The sequence below is a fragment of the Thamnophis sirtalis genome, unplaced genomic scaffold, assembly GCF_051295495.1.
Source record: "Thamnophis sirtalis isolate CommonGarterSnake01/CBP01778 unplaced genomic scaffold, rThaSir2_p1.2 scaffold_1, whole genome shotgun sequence".
NCBI classification, from domain to species: Eukaryota; Metazoa; Chordata; class Lepidosauria; order Squamata; family Natricidae; genus Thamnophis; species Thamnophis sirtalis.
In genome coordinates this window covers 83,912,866-83,935,957 of record NW_028261381.1, presented here as the reverse complement: position 1 = coordinate 83,935,957, position 23,092 = coordinate 83,912,866, and the positions used below count along the sequence as shown (strand labels likewise).

At 34.3% G+C, this 23,092-nt stretch overlaps 1 protein-coding gene across 2 annotated transcripts in view; it reads left to right on the top strand.

Moving 5' to 3' along the window:
- SBF2 (SET binding factor 2) overlaps positions 1-23,092 on the top strand; it is a 213,698-nt gene that overhangs the window by 155,447 nt on the left and 35,159 nt on the right. For both annotated transcript variants that reach the window (XM_014051691.2, XM_014051690.2), the window contains exons 18-26: positions 6,301-6,471; positions 14,157-14,419; positions 14,511-14,683; positions 14,943-15,016; positions 15,827-16,022; positions 18,429-18,556; positions 19,591-19,766; positions 20,435-20,580; positions 20,670-20,868. In XM_014051691.2, the coding sequence (XP_013907166.2) occupies positions 6,301-6,471; positions 14,157-14,419; positions 14,511-14,683; positions 14,943-15,016; positions 15,827-16,022; positions 18,429-18,556; positions 19,591-19,766; positions 20,435-20,580; positions 20,670-20,868 (1,526 nt within the window). The remainder of the gene's footprint in view (positions 1-6,300; positions 6,472-14,156; positions 14,420-14,510; positions 14,684-14,942; positions 15,017-15,826; positions 16,023-18,428; positions 18,557-19,590; positions 19,767-20,434; positions 20,581-20,669; positions 20,869-23,092) is intronic.

The window sequence follows — 23,092 nt, the reverse complement described above, 5'->3', positions numbered from 1 at the left end:
AAGAACCAGTTTGATCTAGTGGCTAGGGTACTAGGATAGAAACTGGGAAACCATAAGTTTGAGTCCTCCCTACCCACAAATACAGGTGGATGACCTTTCAGCCTTAGGAAGAAGGCAGTGGCAAACCATTTCTGAAATCTTGCCAAAAAAGTTGCAGAAAGTTGTCCAGGCAGTTGCTAATAGGCAAAAGAGGATAATTACATGCATCAAAGTATACTGGCTTCTAGTTTTCCCATTTAATTTGTTTTTAAATTAACAACAATACAATTTCTTTTTAAAAATGTGTACAATGACAAATTTTGGGATTTTTAATGCTCCCTTCACAATGATTTTATTTAGATAAATTATTATCTAAGCTATTTAACAGGCTGTGCTTAAGCACTCCTAATGTCCGTCACTACATTTAAATATTTTAACTGAATAGCTATGTTGTTTTAGACCAGAGTTTTTCTCCACTTTGGCAACTTGAAGATGTGTGAACTTTAATACCCAGGATTTCCCAGTCAATGACGTTGAGGTCCACACAATTTCAGATTGCCAAGGTTGAGAAATACTGCTGTAGATTAAAATTCCAGCCAAAGACTAATAGAACTTTAACCTAAGAAAATAGGACTATTTAATTGAAATAACACAGAGAATGTATACTTAGAATATATTGTGGCTTTTGTTGATGTTTAGTAAAAATTCTAATGCAGTAATTAATATCCTATGACTAGGCTCTAACAAAACTTGACAGAACAGGATATGACAGTAGAAGTTCATGGGCTCATAGCTTTCAGCATTAAACTCATGAGCAAGTCAGTATATTGGATGCATACTTGTGGCCGGAAAATTTTTTACAGTTGTTCAGCAGCAAGCATCACATAAATTTTATAGTACCTTAACAACAAACATCTTCCCATTAATTGAAATTTTATTTACTGGTCTAAATAATCAGAGGAGGATGAATCATTTAAGCCAGGGGAAGTATTTTTCATTGTACATGTAAAAAATCTTGTGTAAATAAACAACTTTAATCTTTAGTACAGAAAACAATGTTTCTGTTTACCATTAGTAATACAATTGGAATTTGTTTAAAATATCAATTAGTACTTGTACTTGAGATACAATGTGTTTTGTCATTCTTTTCAAGATTATTAATTTTTGACAATACTATTTTGTAGCAGTAGCATTTAAATCACTTTTAGCATTTTCAACCATCTGAAGAAATTCCTTAGAATATAGGAAGCCATCTATAAATGTTTCAGATGCAGATTTGTTGGAATATCTCCCTGTGAGTGCATACTTAGCTTTGCAAATTATAAATCAGCATGAGAAGAGGAATTATAGTTTGGTTTGTTCATCATCTGCTTAATGTTTTGAATGCATTAAATATACTCTGATTTTTAACATGTTAAAAAAACCTTTCTTGTGATTGCTGGTATATTTATTAAATTAGTTCAGTAACTAGACATTGATTTCAATAATCATGACCAAGGTTACAGATTTACAGAGTAAATCCCATGAAACATATATAACTTATATGTAAACTCACATAGGATTGCCCTCTAAATCACCCTTTAGAACATTCATGGTCCCATTATTTTTGCTAGAATATGCAATTTGATTGGTTATATATTCTCATACAGGAAGAATTCTCATAGAAAAGTAAATTAAATACCATGCACCATTTCTTTTTTAAAAAATTGCAGTTTGCAGATTTTAAAGCCCATAATTCAGAAGGATTTAATCAACCTGAGAACAGGCTTGCTGCTGTTTTCTAAAATAAATCTGTGGCTGTATTTTATCACAGCATTTTAACAGAATTTTTTAAAAGAGATAAAGCACACGAAGACAAAGCAGCCCTGTCTGTTCTTGAATAAAGCTCATATTTTTAAATCTATATGCTATTTATGTCTGGGGAATGTCTGAGCAGTCATCTATAATCATCTGTACTCATCAGATGGATAACTTATTTTTGGTTACATTTCATTAAGGATACATGGAAGCCACAACTTCCTGAGGCTAAAACTGCAGAAGACTGAATATGCTCTAGTTAAGAGATTCTTAGCCAGCTATAGAACTCTGTGCTTTCTTCTACCAGTCACTCCTTTCTTGTATGAACTGGCCAATACTTTTCTCACCAGCCTTAATTGTCATTTAAAAAATTCTATAGAGACCCACAAAGGAAGGGAAATATGCATGTCCCAGGATAATATTGCAGGACTTAATCTGGGTCAGTCACTGGGATCAGAGGTTTAGTCTTCCAAGCTTCATGCTGGATTCATGCTGGAGCCTACCCGTCTTTTAAAAAATTCTACAGACACTACTTATACAAGGATTTCAGAATATTTTTTCAAATTGGTTTGAGGAGCTTGTTCCTTAGCCTCTTAAGGAATCTTTGGTTTGCCCCCTCTTAAAGAAGTCATTGCTGGTCCCACTATACTGGACAATTTTTGTATATTATCTAACCTTCCCTTTGGGAGGAAAGGTGATTGAGAAAATGGTTACAGCAATTTCAGAGGACCTTGGATGAAGTGGATTATTAGGATCTCTTTCAATCAGAATTCTGGCTCTGATATGGGACGAAAATGGCTTTGGTCATGCTTATGGTGAGGGTGAGATGGGGGTTGTGCATGCATCGTTGCTCTACTTGACCTCTCATTGGGTTTCAATACTGTCAATCATGATCAACTCAAGAATTGAGGGTAGGAAGCATTGTGTCATGCTTGTTCATCTCCTTCCTCTGAGGTGATTCCAGTTGGTAGTGGTTGGGCAGGAGACATTCCGCCCTCGGCCCATGCTATATGGGGTGCGTCAAGGTTCGGTATTCTTTCCCCCCTCCTATTTAATATCTACATGAGGCTCCTCATCCATCACCATGGGATTGAGGTTTATTCTGGGTCTGGAAACTGTGAGAGTCTGGGTGGAAAATAACAGGGCCCAGCTCAACTGGAGTGTTTTAGGGTTTAGGGGGGCGACTGTGCCATCTTTGGTGCTGGATGGAGTGATACTCTGTGCCCAAGGCAGACAATCTCGGATTCCTTCTGAATTCATTGAAGAGCAGGTGACAGTAATGGCTAGCCAGCATGTGCAGCACATTACTAGCACTTTTATCAATTAACAATTGTAACATGCAAAGAACTCACTGCATTTGTTGAGACCTTTTGAGATTAATTTTTTCATGTATGTGGATTTGGCAACCTCGCACTTGGTGATGGAATTAAAGTAGCATTTTTCCAATAGAATCACTAGAGTGTCCTGGGAGATTGAAATGATGAAGTTATTTTGTCTTCATTTTGAGTCCTCATGTCAAATTTATGACCATTAATTATTTTGTACAAAGTTTGTCCCATTTATCCTATATAGGATCCAAGGTGGTCACTGTGAGACTTCTTTATAAATTTGCTGAGCAGAAGTCAAACTCATTTTTTTCCAATTGATGAAGGAAAAGTGACTATTTTATTCAGCTGCCCAAACAGAGATATCACGTTTTCCACAGAAATCTATTGCCCTCTGCTGGTTATACATAAGCTTCACTTAATGGCACTCATCCCAGTTTTATTTAATGAAATGTATATAATCAGAAAAATTAAATAGAATAGCTTGAAGATTCGGTTTGATTATACACAAAATAATGTTGGATAACTGGTATAATTTTATAGAGATACACCAACATAACATGTGAATCTTTATTCATTGACGATTTGTATTTTGATGGCTATTACCCAGAATCCTTGTCTAAAGTTCAGTCTGGTTTTGAAGAAGGGAGCCAAATTAAGCTGTTTGTGGAGCTGGTCTGTGGTATTGTTCACTATATATTTACATGAAAAGGAATAAGTTCTCCCTTCCCCCTGAAATATCTTTGAAGTGGAGTTCTATTGAAAACAAATTAATTGGGAATTGCAAATAATGAAAGCAAGTGGGAGATAAGAGAGGGGATTGTATCAGCAGATGAGATAGGCTCTTTTGCCTGCCATTTTTTGTAGAGGGTGTTTATTTGCAGGGGAGAGTCTTCTCTGTAGATGGAGGCTTTGCATGTAGGTGATTCTAATTTCTGGGAAGTTACATTGACTTTTTATAAATATAAAAGGGGGAAATAGTTCATTAACCCAAGGATTGCTTTCCTAGTGTCCATCCTAGTTTGAACGGAATAAAGTAGTAACTACAAATCTATTCTTAGCACTGCAGAAGCCAATGCACTCTACCCTGGGCATAAGGACTACTGAATCCAGCTGGGTTTAGAATAAACATAGATAAATACTTGCTTTCCAAGCACAGATTTTGACAAGCTGTCACACTCTGACATGATATGTGTATGTATGTGTGCCTATGATAACAGCAGTTTGTGAATGAAGTAAAGGTGTGTGTGTGTGTGTGTGTGTGTGTGTTTCTCATATACTGCTATAACCCAAATCGCCCAGCAATTTAAAGTGGTTTCTGCAAACAAAGAAATACTAGCAAAAAACCCAAACATTTAATTGAAATATCAACTCTTATTTTAGATTATTGTAAATTCTAGATAATTTGAATTAGCTAATATAGCTAATTTTCTGTTGAACATATTTCACAAGAAAATTATGGGCTCCACCTAGTATTATTTCTTATAAAAGTGCTTGAAAATGAAACTGATCATAAGCTGTATTGCATGGAATGTATTCCCATTCTTTCTTCATTGTTACATTTTTATGGAACTATTGTAATCTGAGTGGCAAAAATATATACATTATTTCCAGGCCCTGAATTAGTATTAGCTATTTCTAGAGTAGAAATTGTCATTGTGGTTGGTTGCAAAATCAGCTAGACATTTAGACTAGATTTTGCATTTTTCTTTAGGTCCTGGGATAGTCAGATTGTTGTTCAAAGGTTTTAAAGTCACAGGATGTAAGTTTTTCCAAGTAAAACTGCCTTTTGCAATGCCAATACTATTATTTAATGGTACATTAAGGAATTATTATTACAGAAATACTGTATTATCAAAGCTGTAGGGAAAGCATGGAAGTCTGAAAGCACTCATTTTTTATCCATATTGCATGGAATTTTGATAAATAAATTAACAAAGAAAGAAACAATACTTTCCCCATGGAAACACACACTCATTCCCACAATGAAAGAATGGATGAAGTTAGCAGATATGGAAAAATTGATACTTTTAATTAAAGAGAATAATTTATCTAGTTTTGCTTCTATTTGGAAACCAATTCTGGATTTTGTACTTGAAACTGGAAAAAAAGGAAGTTTAATTTTATGTTTTGATTATTACAATGATTTGAAACATTTAGAAATGTAAACCAAAAGGTTGAGATTGTAGTTTTTTTCTATTCTGTTGAACTGAAGTCACTACTTTTTTCTTTTCCATTTCTTTCCACAGTTCTCTTCCGTCTTTAACCGTTTGGTATTTGTTTCTATTTGTATTTTATATTATAATAAACTTTAATAAAAACTACTTGTACTTTGGGCAATGTGGAGATTGCACTAATTAAACCTTGTGACAATCTCTATTTCTGATCATACACATAGTCGTAACCATTTCTGAAAGTTGTTATTAAATTTCCCTTCCATGACTTTCGCAAGTAGAGTACTTACTCTGAGAAAAAGATGTTATAAAAATATTTAGGGGTAGCATAAAGAAAGCCTCCAAGGTATCTGTAGCAGTGATATAAAGTTTCAGATCTCTTATTTGATAAGTATAAAGCATGCACTGTTCGCTTAAATTCAAGCATGCCTTCAACTACGGCTTTTTCTGGAGCCAGTATAATTAGCAAATCGGATGGGAGTTCACTATAGGCCAGAAGTGGATTCCTACCGTTTTGGACCGGTTCGGCTGAGTATGTAGTAACATGGCTTGCCACACCCCCAAACTGGTTCTCTTGGTGGCGCCATAGGCAATGCCATCTTGTTTTTTGCTTCTGCACATGCTCAGAAGCTTTTTTAGTACTGCACATGCGCGCATAGTGCACATCAACTGTGTGCTCTCAGCGTATCCCTGAGTGAACCAGCAATAGCAGCAACCAGAATCCACCCCTGCTATAGGCCATGTCTGTGTTGCCTATCATAGTAATGGAAATTCAAGATGTAAAACAAGGCTTTTGTGAGAGATTTGGAAACATATCAATTTATGAGTGTTTTGCCCTCCCTCTTGGATTTAAAAAATATATATTAGACAAGATAGATTCACATGGATTTTATCAAAGCACAAGCATTGCTACAATTATTTCTCCTGCTGAAACTATCTGTCCTAAAAAAGTTTGCTTCTTGAAAACTGAATTTTCTGTAGTTCTTGTTGGGTAAAATTATTCTGCTGACTTATTTGATTTTCAGAAATTAGCTCCTGGAGTCAATCAGTTTGCATATACCTGTGTACAAGACCACCCAATATGGGCTAACCAGCAGTTCTGGGAAACAACCTTTTATAGTGATGTGGAAAATCAGATTCGCTCTCTCTATCTTTCAACTAAGGAAGACAATCATCCACAACACTTAAAGCAAAAGGTAAGTAAAACAATAATATGAAATACTAATGTAAAAAAACTAAATCACACACGGTTTCTGGGGGTTTGTTTAACCAACAGGCTCTGTAACATGACAAAGTTTGAAAAAATCCGTTCTACAGTACAGTATTAGCTGTCTCCACCATCACTTTCTTCAATTCATTATTAAAAATGTGGAAAAGAAATGACCAGGAACAAAATCATGTCATTCCCTCTTGACACCTCATTTCATTGTGAAGAGTAGTCATTCGTGAGCACTATTTAAATATTTTAATGCAATTGTAGCTCCAAGTACTGAAGTAGACAAGGTGACCAGCCCCTATTTTGCTAGCTTGTTTAACAGAATATCATGGTTACTCTGTTAAATATTTTATTAAAATGAAGCTATAGCAGTGCTATGGTCTTCTAACAGATTTACCCAATCTGTGAAATTAATCTGATGAAACTTGCTCTTGTTAATCAAATTTGTATGGCTGCCCATCTCACAAAAAAGTGAGTCTGGGCAGTGCACAACAATACAAAGAAATAGCATGTACTTAAAGCAATCAGCATAAAAATATAGAATCAGCATAGAAGATAATAATATAAAACAAACCCTAGGCAAAGAGAGAATAAGAGAAGCTTGTCTCAGCAATGGAGCCATATAATCATATATTTGGTTTCTTGATCCCCAGGCTGGTGACATAACCAGGTCTTGGAGGACTTCTGAGACATGGAAAGGAATGGGGTTCATCTAATTTGGGGGGAGGGAATGTTCCATAAAGTGTGTATCACAGCAGACAAGGCCTGTCACATGGGACCCACCAAAGGTACATCTCTGATGGTAGCAGCATATCTTTTCTGCCAGATCTTGTGGATACACTATTCATACATTCATGCTGATTTCAGTAATCACTATAGTTTTTTCAAAGTGCTGAAATATCTGATAGTTATGGTAATTATCTAGAATCTTCCAAGATGTGGGTGTCAGATTAACTACTCTGTAGTCCCTGGAGCTTCCTTTTTCCATTTTGTAAAGAGGGGACTATATGGCCTTTTCTCTAGTTCCCTGATACTTAATCATTCTCCAGGATTTTTCAACAATGATGAATAGAAGTTCTTTTTAAAATATACAGTATACCCGTGATGGTGAACCTATGGCATGCGTGCCACATGAAGCCATATTTACTGGCACGCGAGCCATCATCTCCCTGATTTTCAGCCTTCCAGATAGCCAGGGGAGGCCGTTTTCGCCCTCCCCAGGCTTCAGGAAAGCCTCTGGACCCTGGGGAGGGCGAAAAACAGGCCCAACAGACCAACCGGAAGTTCAGAAATGATCCATTTCTGGGGGGGTGGGGGAGGCTGTTTTCGCCCTTCCCAGGCTTCAGGAAAGCCTCCAGAGCCTGGGGAGGGTAAAAACTCTCCCCTGTATGGGGTGGGCACGCATGCATGCATGGGGCAGGGAGCCCGCGCACTTGCGTAAGTTGGCAGGGCACATTGAATTGCATATGAACGCAATAGCACACACATGCACAATTTTGCCACATCTTTAGAAAAAGGTTCGCCATCACTGCAGTATATACTGTTCATTTCTCCAAAAAGTGCTTCCAGGCTAAATTATAAAAATAAGACTATAGAGTTAAGATCATGCCAATAATTATTCATAGTTTATAGTCATATCATTCTGCCTTTGGGCATAAGTTGGCTTTCTCTTAAATTAAAAGTGAACATTCCTGAGAAGTATGCATAAATTACTGGAGGTTTCACCGTGACTCTTGTATTATTATAATGAGTAGCATCAAGATATAAAATAAGCTTGGTTAATTTAAAAGCTCCTAGAATCAAACTGTTAACATTATGAATTAGATTCTTACAGTTTAAATATCATTTTACTACTTTTGAAGTCAATATGTAAACACTTCATATATTTCTTTCTCTGGCAGAAATATATTCTTTCTCTTCAAGTCAGTTCTCTCAGATAAAATGTTGATATTTAATGAAACTATTCAGTTTAACAAGAAAATAAATGGAGACATTTTTGTGAATATTCAAGCCAAATTAGATTTTCTATCCTTGTGAATCGGCAATTCTCATAGTAATATTTTCCTGCCTTTAATAATAATGGAAAAGCTGGTAGGAAATTAAAGGCTCATGCTGCTGTCAGATTTTTCTTCATTCCAAAGCAACAGTATTTCTGATTTTTTTCTGCTAATTTCTTCATACATATATTCATTCACACACATTTCAGAGTTGTCAATAAAATAGATTTCTTCCAGAAGTTGCCAAAGTTATTTGGAGTCATGAGGAATAAATAACCTGTCTGTTTAGCCAGAAATTAGTGCTTTTTTTGCAAAACTGAAACTAAGAAGCAACAGCCTGAGTAATTAGTAAAACTGGGATGAAAATGTCTGGGGTTCCTCAACATACATATGTACGTATCAGTGATGGGTTTCAAAAATTTTTGGAACCTCTTCTATAGGTGTGGCCTGCTTTCCGGGTCCACTGGTGGAACCTCTTCTAACTGGTTCGGTAGATTTGACGAACCGGTTCTACCGAACTGGTGCGAACCGGTAGGAACCCACCTCTGGTACATATGTACATTACATATATACAGATAAAGGAGAAAGGGAGGAAGAACTCCCTGAAGATTTCTTGGCCATAGCTAACAGAATTAATAGTAGTAGGTGAGTAGTAGGCAAGGGCTATAAGAAAAGAATGTTAATGGAAAGAAGTAAGTGGCAAGCTTGCATGAACTTGTTTTTATTTGTTTGCTAAAATTACCAAGAATTTTACACGAAGAACTTGCATTCAAGTTTTGTACCTGATCTCAAATTCCAAGATAAAGCATCAGTTCTAGACAATTTCCTATATGTTCCTTGAGAATACATGAATAGAAAACTTGATATGAAAATAATTTCATTGGCTTCAATTTTCTGATTCCTTCTCAGATTCCTTCTCCTTTCATGAACTTCCTTTGAAGTCTTATTTCTAACACTGAACTGAAAAGGCATGTCAATGTCCTAACCTAATTTGGGTTCTATTTGTTGTGGTTTTGTCACTGTGCTATGTTGTATCAGTTGTGTTTTGTTTTGTAATGTTTGTTTCTACTATTTTGTGTTTTTCTGTCCTTTTGGACACTTTTCTTTTTCTTTTTTCTTCTTAATTTTAAAGTTATGTTGGAAAGCAGTATTCTGGTATGGGAAATTGCATAAGTCACAAGTTATCATTTGTATTATTCTGAAATGATACTTAATGCTTCTGTGAGTATGTGTTGTATGACTAAAGGAATATACCTTGGGCAAACCTGGTTGATGCCAATAATATGCCTGCACATGTATTATAGACATTATAGGAATGCTGCATTGTATAAGTATGTTACAGCCTGTAGAATGAAATGAGGAATGGAATGAGGCATGTCTTAATTATCTAGGGATACTTGACTTACTGACATTTTGTACCCTGGCGATAAATCAAAACGTCTCCAATATAGTAAAACTTGTGAAATGGAAGATTTGGTATCTCAATAGAGAGTAACAAAAGGAGGCTTTTTCTATCATATTGCCTCATACTATTAATTACTTGCATCTTGAATTATATGAAATATCAAACATGACGCAAGCACATTTTTATTTGTTTTGAAAACAAGAACATTCTAGTTAAGCTTTATTTCCCATTGATGTCACACAAAGATCTTGAATGTGCAGCTGAATGTGCAAATATCTGCAGGGGGGAACATTTGTACATATATTGGCTTCCACACAAGCCCAACTCACGTACAGATGTCTGCAACATCTGAGCAATGTTGGCAAATGACATGATTTTAAGAATATCTGACAAAGGGCTAAAGAAATGTATACAGTCAGAAAAAGATAGAAAAGGACAGCAAAAAGGAGAGAGGGAAGTTATTGCAAACACGTGCACGGAGAAGAACAGCTGAATTGCTGAAGAGAGAGTTGTAGCAAACAGGTATTTTCTTGATGCCTTTCCCAATGTTCTTCAGATGTCTGGAATACTGTGTTTATATGCAATTAACAGTAATGAAGTAATGTAATGAGACTTGCCAAGCACCTTTGCCCTAATTTCTTAAGTATACCATATATTTTGTCTACATGCCAACTACCTAGTTTACAGGGAGTGATACATGCAGCTGGTGAAAATGCGAAAATTTTTCAGTGCTACAAAGTTATTAACACAGCTCACCTATTCATATAATACAAAAACAACAAATAGAATATAGCAACACATAGAAAGCAGAAATAAATAATTGTCATACTAGAATGAAGGTGAAATGAAAACATTGTTACCAGTTTTTTAAAAGGACGCTTTTTAAAAGGCAAGCAAACAAAAAACAAGATGAAGAAAAAACTTTTTAAAAAAATAGCATTATGGGAGCCTTCCTCCCTCTATTTTTTTCCCAGCTGCTAATTGCTATTTATACTATACTAGTAATGGTGAACCTGTGACACACTTGTCAAAAGTGACATGCCATGATATTTTGGGCGAGAAGCCAGCATTCACCAATACCTGATGACTATTCTCAAAAGCACACCCCATTTTGTGTGATTTTTGGAAGGTGTGGAGGCCTCCAGACCTGCTGGAAATCATGAGAGAGGACCATCTGAGCCTCTGAAAAATCCTCCAAGAACAGGACATGCTTTCTTGTAATTTTACAAGGCTCCAGAGGCGCAGAAAAACTTTGTCCGTAATTGTTTTGAGGACTAAGGCCTCATCCAACCCACAACAGCCCCAGCCTGGAAAGACCTGTCAATAGAAAGAGAAAACAGCCTGAAAATAAGCAGCTTGCAGAATGCTGCTATTCAGGATAGCCTAGGTTGCTGAGAGGCATTTTGCTAACTTATGATATGCTGAACCCAAAAGGTTCAACATCACTGTATTGTACTTAGACCTTCGCACTAATTAGTACGTAGTAAATAGTTCATTTCTCTTTGGTTCCTTTTGATTATTATTTTTAAAACAGTTTTTTTCTTCAAAAGCTACATTCTTTTTTATAATAATTGTATTAAAGGTTATAAGTACAAAAATAAAAGATTAATACACACTAAGTTAAAAAAATAGAAAAGAGATAGAATAAAAAATGAGAAATAAGAAAAAAATACAAGATGATTCCCCAACTCAACCATTTCAGTAACTAAATAGCTTTTCTAATATTTCAATCTACAAAAAAGATTTCTTCTTCCCATATTTCATTACTTATCAATAATCAAATTATAAAAACTCATCAGTTCTAATCAAGTGTCTTTTAAGAGCTACCAGAAATATTAATTTTATTAATTGATTTATATTTGTTTATTTAACTTTTTTGAGCATTTTGGTGAAAATACAGGTATTTCAGGAACATAGAGAAATAAATAATATGTATTAACCTGTATTGCAGTAATCTGGCCCAAGTTGAAATCCAATAAATCCATTTACTCTATAAAATTAAACTAAAGTCATATTCTGTACACAATTCATTTCAGGATATATTATTCCTGAAATATTGCCTTGCTTAACCATAGAATTTCAGCGACAGAGTAAAAAGTAAAGTAATACAATCTATTATTTATTTTAAAAAACATATTTTTAACAGCCCTCTCTTTGAAGACTGCTGTTATTCACCTTTAGTAATTTCTTTCTCTTTGAAAACTTCATCAATTTTTCTTCCATTAATTTTTCTGGTATGCTGTTATTTTTCCAATTTTTAAAAATGAAAAACCAATGGGATATAAAAATCAGATATATGAAGGAACACTATGAGTATGAATGATCAACTAGGCAACTTCTGTTTTGTCATCATATCACATATCAGGAGTTCCTGGTTGTAGGTTCTATTCCAAGGATGTTCGAATAAGAAAATTTTAGTACACATCAAATCATGTGTTGTGATCATACACAAAACCGGTGTTTAAAAATCAAGCAGCATTAATTAATCTATATGCAAGTACATTATTTCTTCGAACACCTCAGTTATATAATGGGCTAAACTAGTAGATTACTTCATACACCTTTACGGATTTGTTAAATTTTATGCAGTTTGAAATATAAATATAAGATGATTGTATTCAAAACTATATTTTAAATGATTAAACTACAACTATTATTCATTGATGTATTAAAATTGATTTTTCAAGGATATTCATGTCTTTGAGTAAATTCAGAATAAACATGGAGAAGATAAATCCACACCTCGATTTAATTTTTTTATTGTGTTGAAAAGCATTCATTGCTTGAATTTGGTTAGGCTTCTGCTATGAATACATATCATTTTTCCATTGCTGCATATTGTTTAATTTTAGTCTCCCAATTCTGTGTTGACAACAATATTTCTCTTTTCCAAAGTTGCACCAGGTTTATTATTGTTACCATCAGCATATATTTTAATAAATTATTATGTTTTTCAGCTGTATTGTTTGACATCACACCTAATAGAAATATTTGTGGTTTTAATTAAAATTTTATGTTCAGAGATTTCTGGATGTTTTTGTGCATTTTTTCCAATACTTTTGAGTCTTTTTGCATAACTACTACAATGTTCCTTCTTTGTTGTGGCATTTTCAATATGTATTGTTCATAAATTATCCATTTTGGCAATAATTGAGTTCTATGCCATCTGTAAAATATTTTGTACCAATTTTCTCTCAAATTGCAGCTTGGTGTAAATTGTATTTTTCCCCCATAGTTTTTCCTATTGTTCCACTGTTTTTTGAAGTTCTGTATTCATTTCATCATACCATTTTTACTAGTTCAGTCTCAATATAAACTATTCATAAAGAAGAAGCAACTTTATATCACAGAGGAAAGGAGGATAGTCCATAGGAAATGTCTAAAGAAAATTAGACTTAAACACACCACTCTGTTTATACTATTAACAATCATATGTTGCCACATATTCTTTGGGCATCTGTCAAAAATAATTGGAATAGTACTTTTTAATTTTTTTCTTTTGTTATTGGATGTTATGCTTTTACTGGGTCTGATCTTGAATGTACTGGAAAATGGAATACAACTTGAAATGGGAATTTGGGAGAGAAAATCTGAATTGCACATAGCTCCAGATTTGGTATATCCTAAGCCAGGGCAAAGTAGACACAAAAGCAGGATTTGGTTTGAGAGTTGGAGCAACACAAGATTCTACCTATGAAGGTCATTTGTCTATTCACATACACAATGGCATGACTATTGGAATAATATAGAAGCTGCATCCCAGTATCAAGAGCCGAGGTGGCGCAGTGGTTAGGATGCAGTACTGCAGGCCACTTCAGCTGACTGTTATCTGCAGTTCAGCGGTTCTAATCTCACCGGCTCAAGGTTGACTCAGCCTTCCATCCTTCCGAGGTGGGTGAAATGAGGACCCAGACTGTGGGGGCGATATGCTGACTCTGTAAACCGCTTAGAGAGGGCTGAAAGCTCTATGAAGCGGTATATAAGTCTAACTGCTATTACTATAAGTCTAACTGCTATCAAGTCACCTTCTGATTTTCATTCCTTTGAAGATTTGTGTTATCTTATTGTGGTTTATGTTTTATGTTTTTCTATTCTTCATCACGGTGTCTTGAATATATTTAAGACAAAGATTTCTGCCTAGGATCCTAATTTTTTCCTCACTTTGATTTTCTATTTGATTTATATTCTTGTTTCTTGTTCTAGAGGAGGAAAACATTTTAAATGTTGGAAATAAAATTATATCTAGTTATTTTTCTTTTCCAGGACAAGTGTTCCGAAGACCAAGGACAAGAAAAAACTGCCATGGACTTGGCAGCTGAGCAGTTACGTTTGTGGCCAACACTTAGTAAAGAGACTCAACAACAGCTGGTACAAAGTGAAGAAAGCATGGTCTTCAGCCAAGCAATTCACTTTGCCAACCTCATGGTATATCTGTTAGTGCCACTGGACACCAGTAAAAACAAACTGCTAAGAATGTCAGCTACAGGAGACTGGGAGAGTGGAAGCAATAGCATTGTCACAAATAGGTGTGTCAGTAGAATTCCCCCATCATTACAATTTATTGTCATTTATTTTCTTACCCCAACTGAATTTAGCTTACTGGAATTGCTTTCTTAGCATTGCAGGCAGTGTTGCAGAGAGCTATGATACTGAAAGTGGATTTGAAGATTCTGAAAATAATGACGTTGCCAATGCTGTGGTGCGCTTCATTACCAGATTCATAGACAAGGTTTGTACTGAAAGTGGAGTTACACAGGATCACATCCGAAGTCTTCATTGTATGATACCAGGTATGAGGAACCATATTCTTGTCTTGAATTCCTCTCATAGGGAGATATTTTGTTCTGTCTCAGAAAAGATAATCTTATTTGTATATGTACGTACATATGTGTTCTTTTCAGATGAAAATGAGAGTTTGTTAGTCTAGTTTTAGTCACGTCTGAACTATAGCAGGTTTTCTGGAGGCAATTTTTAGAATGGATAAGCTGTTTTGTTAGTCCGTTTTGTTCTTGCTGCATTATGATCATTTGGGGTGGCATTTATTCCCAGGAATTGTAGCCATGCACATTGAGACTCTGGAGGCTGTCCATCGAGAAAGTAGAAGGTTGCCACCAATACAGAAGGCAAGTATTTCAGGCTGTTTATACTGCTTTATAGCTGTGAGAAATACAGCCAGTTTGATAGCTTCAGCTTTCCTTTTTTCTAATGTGTTTGATAACATTTGAAAAGTTCAAAATATTCCTAAAAAAACTAATGATTTCAAACAGATAAGTAGTTTTTCTACAATTGTGTGAAATCCACACCAGAGAAAATACTGTAGTTCAGCCAAAACTCTTAAGTAAAACAAACTGCTCTTGTATGTACACTACTGCTTTAACATCCATTATATACTGTGATCCAGCTTTAAATCAAGGAGCAGTTTAACCAATACAGCTTTTTTCTTTAGACTGAATAATAATTAACTAATCAAAACCTTTTCTCACTTATCCTTAGTTAGTCCCAGTAAGTAATTGAGTTCTGATCATGAATAATGAGGAAAGATCTAAAATATTCTAAGGATCTACAATATTCTAAGAGTGGAGAAGCAGTGATTTCCTAACCAAGATAATTTATTGCTTCTTACAGGGTTCTTGAATCAAATAAAAAAGGGAGATGAGTACTCTGTCCCAGAGGATTATTAACTTTCTGTAGGTGGAGTATCTCTTCCAGTTTAATAGGAAATATCTGGTTATAGAAAAAAAATGCTTTTGAATGAAATCTTCGTAGGCTACACTGAATTTGCAAAAAACATTCAGACCTGCTTTTTCAAACTAACTTTGCCAGATTTGTTATAAAATATTCTTGTAATAATCATAGCCAAAATGTATTCTTTGAAATTATAGTGTATTTGTTATGTTGCAAGTTTTTTTTAAAAAAAATATCTTTGGGTTCAGCCCAAGATTCTTCGACCAGATTTGCTACCAGGGGAAGAGTTTGTGTGCGAAGGTCTCCGTGTGCTCCTAGATCCTGATGGCAGAGAAGAGGCAACTGGAGGGTTGCTTGGAGGCCCTCATATTCTTCCTGCAGAAGGAGCTTTGTTCCTTACTACATACAGAGTTATATTTAAAGGCACCCCTCATGATCAACTAGGTAGGATGTTTGTTATGACTGTCAAAATAATATGCTTTCCAGAACCCATGGAAGATTAACACATTTATTAATTGTTGTTATTAATTGTTTTATTATTTTAATGTATGCTAGGTTAAACGTTTCTAAGCCACGCAGAGTTGTCTCTGATGAGATGGGTGGCATAAATTTAATCAATAAATAAATAAACAAACACACACAGAGATTAACAATCTTCCAAACTTACATTCCATTTATACTGCTTCTAAAATAAAATTCATTCAAAAGTAAGATTTGTATCAAGATTTTTAATATTTTACTCAAAACACCTTTCTGCAAACCCTCAAGTTAATTGAATGCAAAATTAGTATAAGAATTGTTGCAGTAAGGTTTATTATATTCTGCCTATAAAGTGGGTATGCTATGTATGATACTCTATGATAGATTTGCAAGAACTGAAAGTAAAATTGTCACTATCTAGAATCGCTTTTGATTGTATGATTAGTGCAATTCCATTATTACTAAGTACTGTCTAGTCCAACTGTGCTGGGTCTTGATATTTACTGTGGCCATAAACCAGCATAGGTTTTTTTAATATGCATTTATAACTATTAAAATAAGTCTGCCATTGACATCAAGTGAGTTTCAAAACATTGGTGCTGACTTTTATCTTATGTATCTTAGAATATAAGATTATTTTCAAAAGCTCTTTCCCATATGCTCTTTCCAAATGAATAGGCTGATGAGTATTTTTAAAAAGTGACTTGCTTAGTGCTGATAAGAAGGCCCACATCTAAATATCACATCATTATATTTTCAATGCCATGGGAATATTTTACCCTTTTCCAATAAATTTTAGATTGTATCTTTATTAGGTCTATATTAAGTTAGTATGTTTGCTTTCGTATGTATGGCTTTCTTCTTTCCTGTGCTGTTGATTATCAATTTGATTTTTCTTTCTCTTTCCCCTTTTCTTGTTCTCTCTCTCTCTCTCTCTCTCTCTCTCACACACACACACACACATCATTTTTGATACTTTTCTTTTATAATAAAAAGCACCATCTCCTAGCATATGCTTATTTAAGTGAATATATGATTCTAGAATTAGTAGTTGTTAGCCAGCAACCATTTCTCTAATCTCAAGACAGTTAAATATGCATCAAGATAATAAAAAGTGGCTTGGTAATTTCTTTCATTCTCAGATTTATATATTATACTTCCTTATGATAGTTCAAATCATTTACAGATGGTTTAAAAAAAAATCTTGTCTGGTTACATTATTTAAAATAAAATGAAAGCTTAATATTTATGGCTTCAAAAAATAAGGGATTTATTTTTTATTACAAGACAGGGAAATTGATGTTAAATATTTAGGCAGAGTACTATCCACCAGGATTCCTCGCACTCCGTAATATTATTTTTAAAGAGAATTAATAAAAAGTATGCTATTGTATATTTCAAAATGCCATGAGAATAGTAGCATGAACAAACACGGAAATAGCATTCCTTGATTAGCATTATTGCTATTTAAATGTAGCTGTACCATTCTGAGGATAAACATTCTATTGTGCAATTTCTGTGGGTTTTATAAAAATAAACTCCAATTATTTCTAGACACCATGGAAACAGTGGTAGAAGTGATTCATCAATATTTTTCATCAGTGTATAGAATAAGAAACAGTGTAGTAATATTTCTACATTCAGAATAACAGGGATAGTTTGTACTGGCATGTTTGGGACTGATGTTCATTATTTAGAAAAAATATGCTAGGAAAAACTGTTTCTATGATATAACCAATACTGGCCTTGCAGAATTAAAAATGATGCAGGAAATATAATGCATAATATAAAATATATTATCTTTATCAGGAATGCTGCTGCAATGCATTTTTTGCCTGAAATGGAACTAAAAATTGCATCTATAGTTCACCTAGCAAAGCCAGAAGGCTTACCAGTATGTCCAGACAGATTATTTTGACCCATGAGACAGGAAATACCACAAGTAACTATTATTGTCTCGTCTTGTCTGCTAGATGAGAATATTAGTTCAGTCGACTAAAAATAGCTACTTCCGGGCAGTAGAAAATATCAAAACAGTAAAGGTACAAAACTCAGTAAAGGTATAGAAATAGCAAGGATCAGTATTCTTGACTCTACCCTCTCTGGTTTGTCTATTGATAAATACATTTTTTTCAAAGAAGCTCTTTTAATAAATATTAAGAAAACGGTGCAACCATTGGAAGTGTGGGGAGGGGGGATTTAAATAAAAAATAGATCAAAGCTCTAGGTGTAATTTATCTGCCTTGAGATTTTAATTCCTTTAGCCTTGGCATAGGCCTTTTGTGTGGTCTGACTTCCTCATGTATGAATACGGCTTTCCAGTTGCCTTACTTGATCTATGATGCAATGTTTCTCTCCTGATATTCTTAGTTGGAGAACAAACAGTTATTCGGAGCTTCCCCATAGCTTCAGTAACAAAGGAGAAGAAAATTACCATACAAAACCAACTTCAACAAAGTATGCAAGAAGGGCTGCAGATCACCTCAGCTACCTTTCAGGTAACTAGAATATAGAAACCTTGTGGATCAGAAATATTCTTGTTTTGAAAGTCCCATTGATTTCAAAGGCCTTTATTTTATAATAATTGTTTATTCTGGATATCTTGAATGAGAAAGCAGAGTAGAAACTAATTGACTTATGTGCCAAAGTAGTTTTTAAAAAGTTTGTTGAAGTGGACACCTGCCCTCACAAAACACTTCTGCCTGCTCTTCATTGTTCCTGCTTATCATCCTGAGCAGAACTAACAACATTCTCCTGAGATATTTATTAGAGAAATATATGAAGAGACCAAAGAAATGAAGTATAAAACTTACTTTAAAAGAAAGATAAGCAATAAAAAACTCTCTTTCCCTTTGTTATGTTACAGTGCAGTTAGTTTATAGCACAAGTGATAGGCACGACAGGACAAATTGTACATTTCAATGAATCCCTAGGAAACAGAAGCGGAGACAAATTCAACATTGTAAAATGTTAAACACCCATAATTCTGAAAATTTAAATGCTTATTTATGTTCATTTATCTACTAAACCTAAATTCAGTAGACAACTGAACATAAATGATTCCTAATAAGAAAATAGTTTGCTTGCATTTACACTGAAACATACAATTTGATCCGAGGTTCTTAAACCTTTGTATGCAATTGTATCACTCCACACATGGCTTTTTAAAAGTGGGTGAGAAATAATATAGTCTTCTTAGAATATATAGTGCTGAAACAATATATTCCTGGTATCAAACTTAAAATATATTACTGTATAACTTAAATGCTCCTTTTAACTCTAAGTTTAAATGTTATTAATTAGAAAATATTATATTTAATATAACATATTAAATAATATATTTAAACTGTTTAGTTCATTAACATGCACTGTATTTTTTAAATGATGTATTAAAATTTAAAACTTTATAATGATGTTTAACTTAGCAATACCTTTTTCTGTAGTCCTAATACCGAATATCCTAAAATCTCTTTATCTTTTATATCTCAATATTTATGTTTTATTTTCTCTTATTATGTCTTTTTATTTGCAGCTCATCAAAGTAGCTTTTGATGAGGAAGTGAGCCCCGAAGTTGTAGAGATATTTAAGAAACAGTTGATGAAGTTTCGCTATCCTCAGTCCATCTTCAGTACTTTTGCTTTTGCAGCTGGCCAAACAGCACCTCAGATCATCTTGCCAAAGCAAAAGGAGAAAAACACTTCTTTTCGGTAATGATTGCCCCTTTTATTTATGTCACATTTATTAAAAATATGATTTCAATGGAGAAATATAGAGGAGCCTGGTGACCTAGTGGTGAAGATGCTCACCTCCTATTCGGAAGGTTGAGAGTTCAATCCTAGGTAGTGGCAGATGTTTGTCTCTCAGGGTGCAAGGAAAAATATCTTCTGCGAACTCAGCATGTCAGGAAGGGCATCCAGCCAGTAAATTCTGAGTTCCATCTGGTTGCCCCAATTCTACCTCAAATAGGGACTACAGGATTGTAAAAAAAAAGTGGGAAAAGTTCTTACTTTTAGTTGATTTAGATTTTATGCCATGCTTTAACAAAGGAAGTAGTGCCATGAATGAAAATCAAAACCAAATTGTAGTGAAAATGAACAAGTCACAATAGGACATTTGTTGTGATCAACCCACACTTCTCTAATTCTGATTATTGAAGGAGAAATGTATATTTAAGGTACACACTTGAAAATGGTTTGTGAAAGCTAAACTCATGGGCATAATAGTTCTTTCTGTTGGAAGGCATGAAGGCTGAACAGTATGCCACTCATTGAAATAAAGCCTAGCAGACCTATTTTGATGGAAAGAGGAAAATATACAGTTGCAAGCATTCTCTTTCAGCAAAAGTACATTTATTTTTATTTTTTCCTGAATTTAGCACTCTTTCAAAAACAATTGTAAAAGGAGCAAAACGTGCAGGCAAAATGACAATTGGCCGGCAACACTTACTAAAAAAAAAGACAGCAACAATCATGGAAGAGAGAGCAAATCGTCCTGGATGTAATGAAGAAGATGATGTCTCAGGTAATAATAGATTGAAGCCTCTTTTTTTTGCCACTGTCTTGTTACATAAGTCACTGTATGCTAAACTACTAAAATTATTGCAACTTTAGTTTCAGATGACAGTGAAATGCACACAAGTGGTACTTTGAAAGCATCAGAAAAATCAACAATGGAGCAGCTAGTCGAACGAGCTTGTTTTAGAGACTATCAACGTTTGGGGTTAGGAACTATCAGTAACAGTTCTTCACGTTCAAAAACAGAATACTTTCGAATAACAGCTTTAAACAGGATGTATTCCCTTTGCAGAAGGTAAGCCAGCTTAGTTATTAAAATAGATCTAAGTTAGATGATTCACTTGTCACAATTTTTAGTCTATATTGCAAATGGCTGAAAAATATTATTTATCTCTGTGGAGGGAAGACTTCTAGAGCAGAGGATTTGCTTGTAAAAAAAACCTCTCAAATAAAATTCCTGAAATCTACATTTTGGGTTAGGAAAGAGAGTGCTTCAGTTCAGTGGATATGATATGGTATTGATCTAATTGTGCCAGTAATTGGACCCTTATGTTTCTAAGCAAGAAGATATTTAGTTTGTTAATAACTAGATTATCATCTGCGTACAGTTATTCATGAGATACCAACATTTTAAAAATCATTTGATCTACAGTTTGTTTTCTCATTGCAATACTAACCTGATTAATGAACAAATAAAACATTTTAGCTTTTTAAATTTTTTGACAGGTATGTGCACATGTAGAAGTTGAAGTATACATAGAATTAAGAGTTAAGCGGATAGTCAGAAGTTATGATTTCTAGCATTTAGTAACCATAAAGACTGCTCAATAAAAATGCATCTTTTTATTTTTTGTGGGCATTTGTTTAGATGTTCATAATCTTCCCATTACAACTATTTAAACACTACAGGCTGGATTCAGAGGGATAGTTTAGGAATGTTATCAGTCACCGAGTGATTTCCCTTCATAAGCATAAGAGTCTGGTATCCTGTTCCCTTTGTACTTTGTACCCAGTAGTAGTTAACTACTGTAGTTAACTACTATTGGGTTAGTTAACTACTGTAGTTCTGGTTTTGTTTTGTTAATTTGTTGACAGTAGCCTACCACGGAAAAGAGAGATTGCTGCTGAAAATGGATCACTGCCGTAGAGGTTTTTTAGAAGTTTTTTCCCTCACTATATATTTGTGAGAACAGTATCTTTTTAAACTGCCTATCTATATCAAATACTGAAATATTTTTTACCAAATGTGTTCGTTTTAATCCAGGAACTTTTATTCCAGAACAGTTTGTGGTGTGTGTGTATGTGTGTGTGTGTTAGAGTGATAGCTCATGTGTAGCTAGAGATCGAAAAACGGGGTGAGAGAAGACTTTGGTATTGATATAAGTGGGCAAAATAAAGCAGAACTTTTTTTAACAAACTGCATGAAATAGACTAATATTATTAAGACCAAGTTATCTGCTAACAATGATCTGTGAAATCTCCCACATAACTCCCAAATTTAAGTTGCAGCATCATAAATGGCTGAATGAATTGAATTGCAGTTGATCCAGAAAAAAATGGCTTGGTTGCCCAAGCAGAGAGCATCATGGAAATAAGCGTTTCAGAGTTTATGTTGAATAGAGACAAATACTTAATGCTTAATTACAAGGGGCCCTGGAGAGGTGGATGAAGAGGGCTCAGAGTTTCAGCTACTTCACTACTATCTTTATTCCTATTCCTCTTTGTTCAGAATTCTATCTCTTCTAGGAATTCTACGCATATGAATTTATTCAAATTAAATAAGATTTAATGTTGTACATTTTCCTTACAAATTATCACACTACTGCTGACATTAGTTGTGTATATGGCATCTTAGGCAGATCATTTATACAATGGTGCATGGGATAAATCTCCAGTACATTTGCACCAATCAATGGAATATGAAAAAGAAAAATACCCAGTGAATTTTGTAACCACCCTTAGGAATGGTTAGTACTTCTTATGAACTACTTTCATAAGAGCTTAATTAATTACTTTATTTTTTAAAATTGTGATTAACATGCAAGTTTGTGTTGTGTATTTCCAAAACATACAGATCATCAGAAATATTTTAAATGTGTTTATTTTCTTATACTGGTATTCAAAAATGACCACAGACACAAATGTTCCAAAACTCTAGAATCTTGTTGGAAAACTTGAACAATATTTTCAGCTGAATATATATTTTTTTAAAGCTATATAATCAGCTATTTGTATACTACAGCATTAAACAGATTTTGAGGCAAGCCAGAGTTCATTTCTTCTCAGGGCCAAAATATTGATTGTGTTTGATGTGTACATTTGAAACATCTAAACTTTCTTGTTCATAGAAACTAAGTATTTATAAACAGCTAGTCGTGGACAAGTATGAAATTTACATCTTGTTTTTTTATTGATTTCTGTAGTGACTGTCTTACTTGCTAAAGATGTCTTCTATAATATAAAATATTACTATAATTATAAATAAAAATAATTTAATTAAGCTGTTAGAGCATGATGAA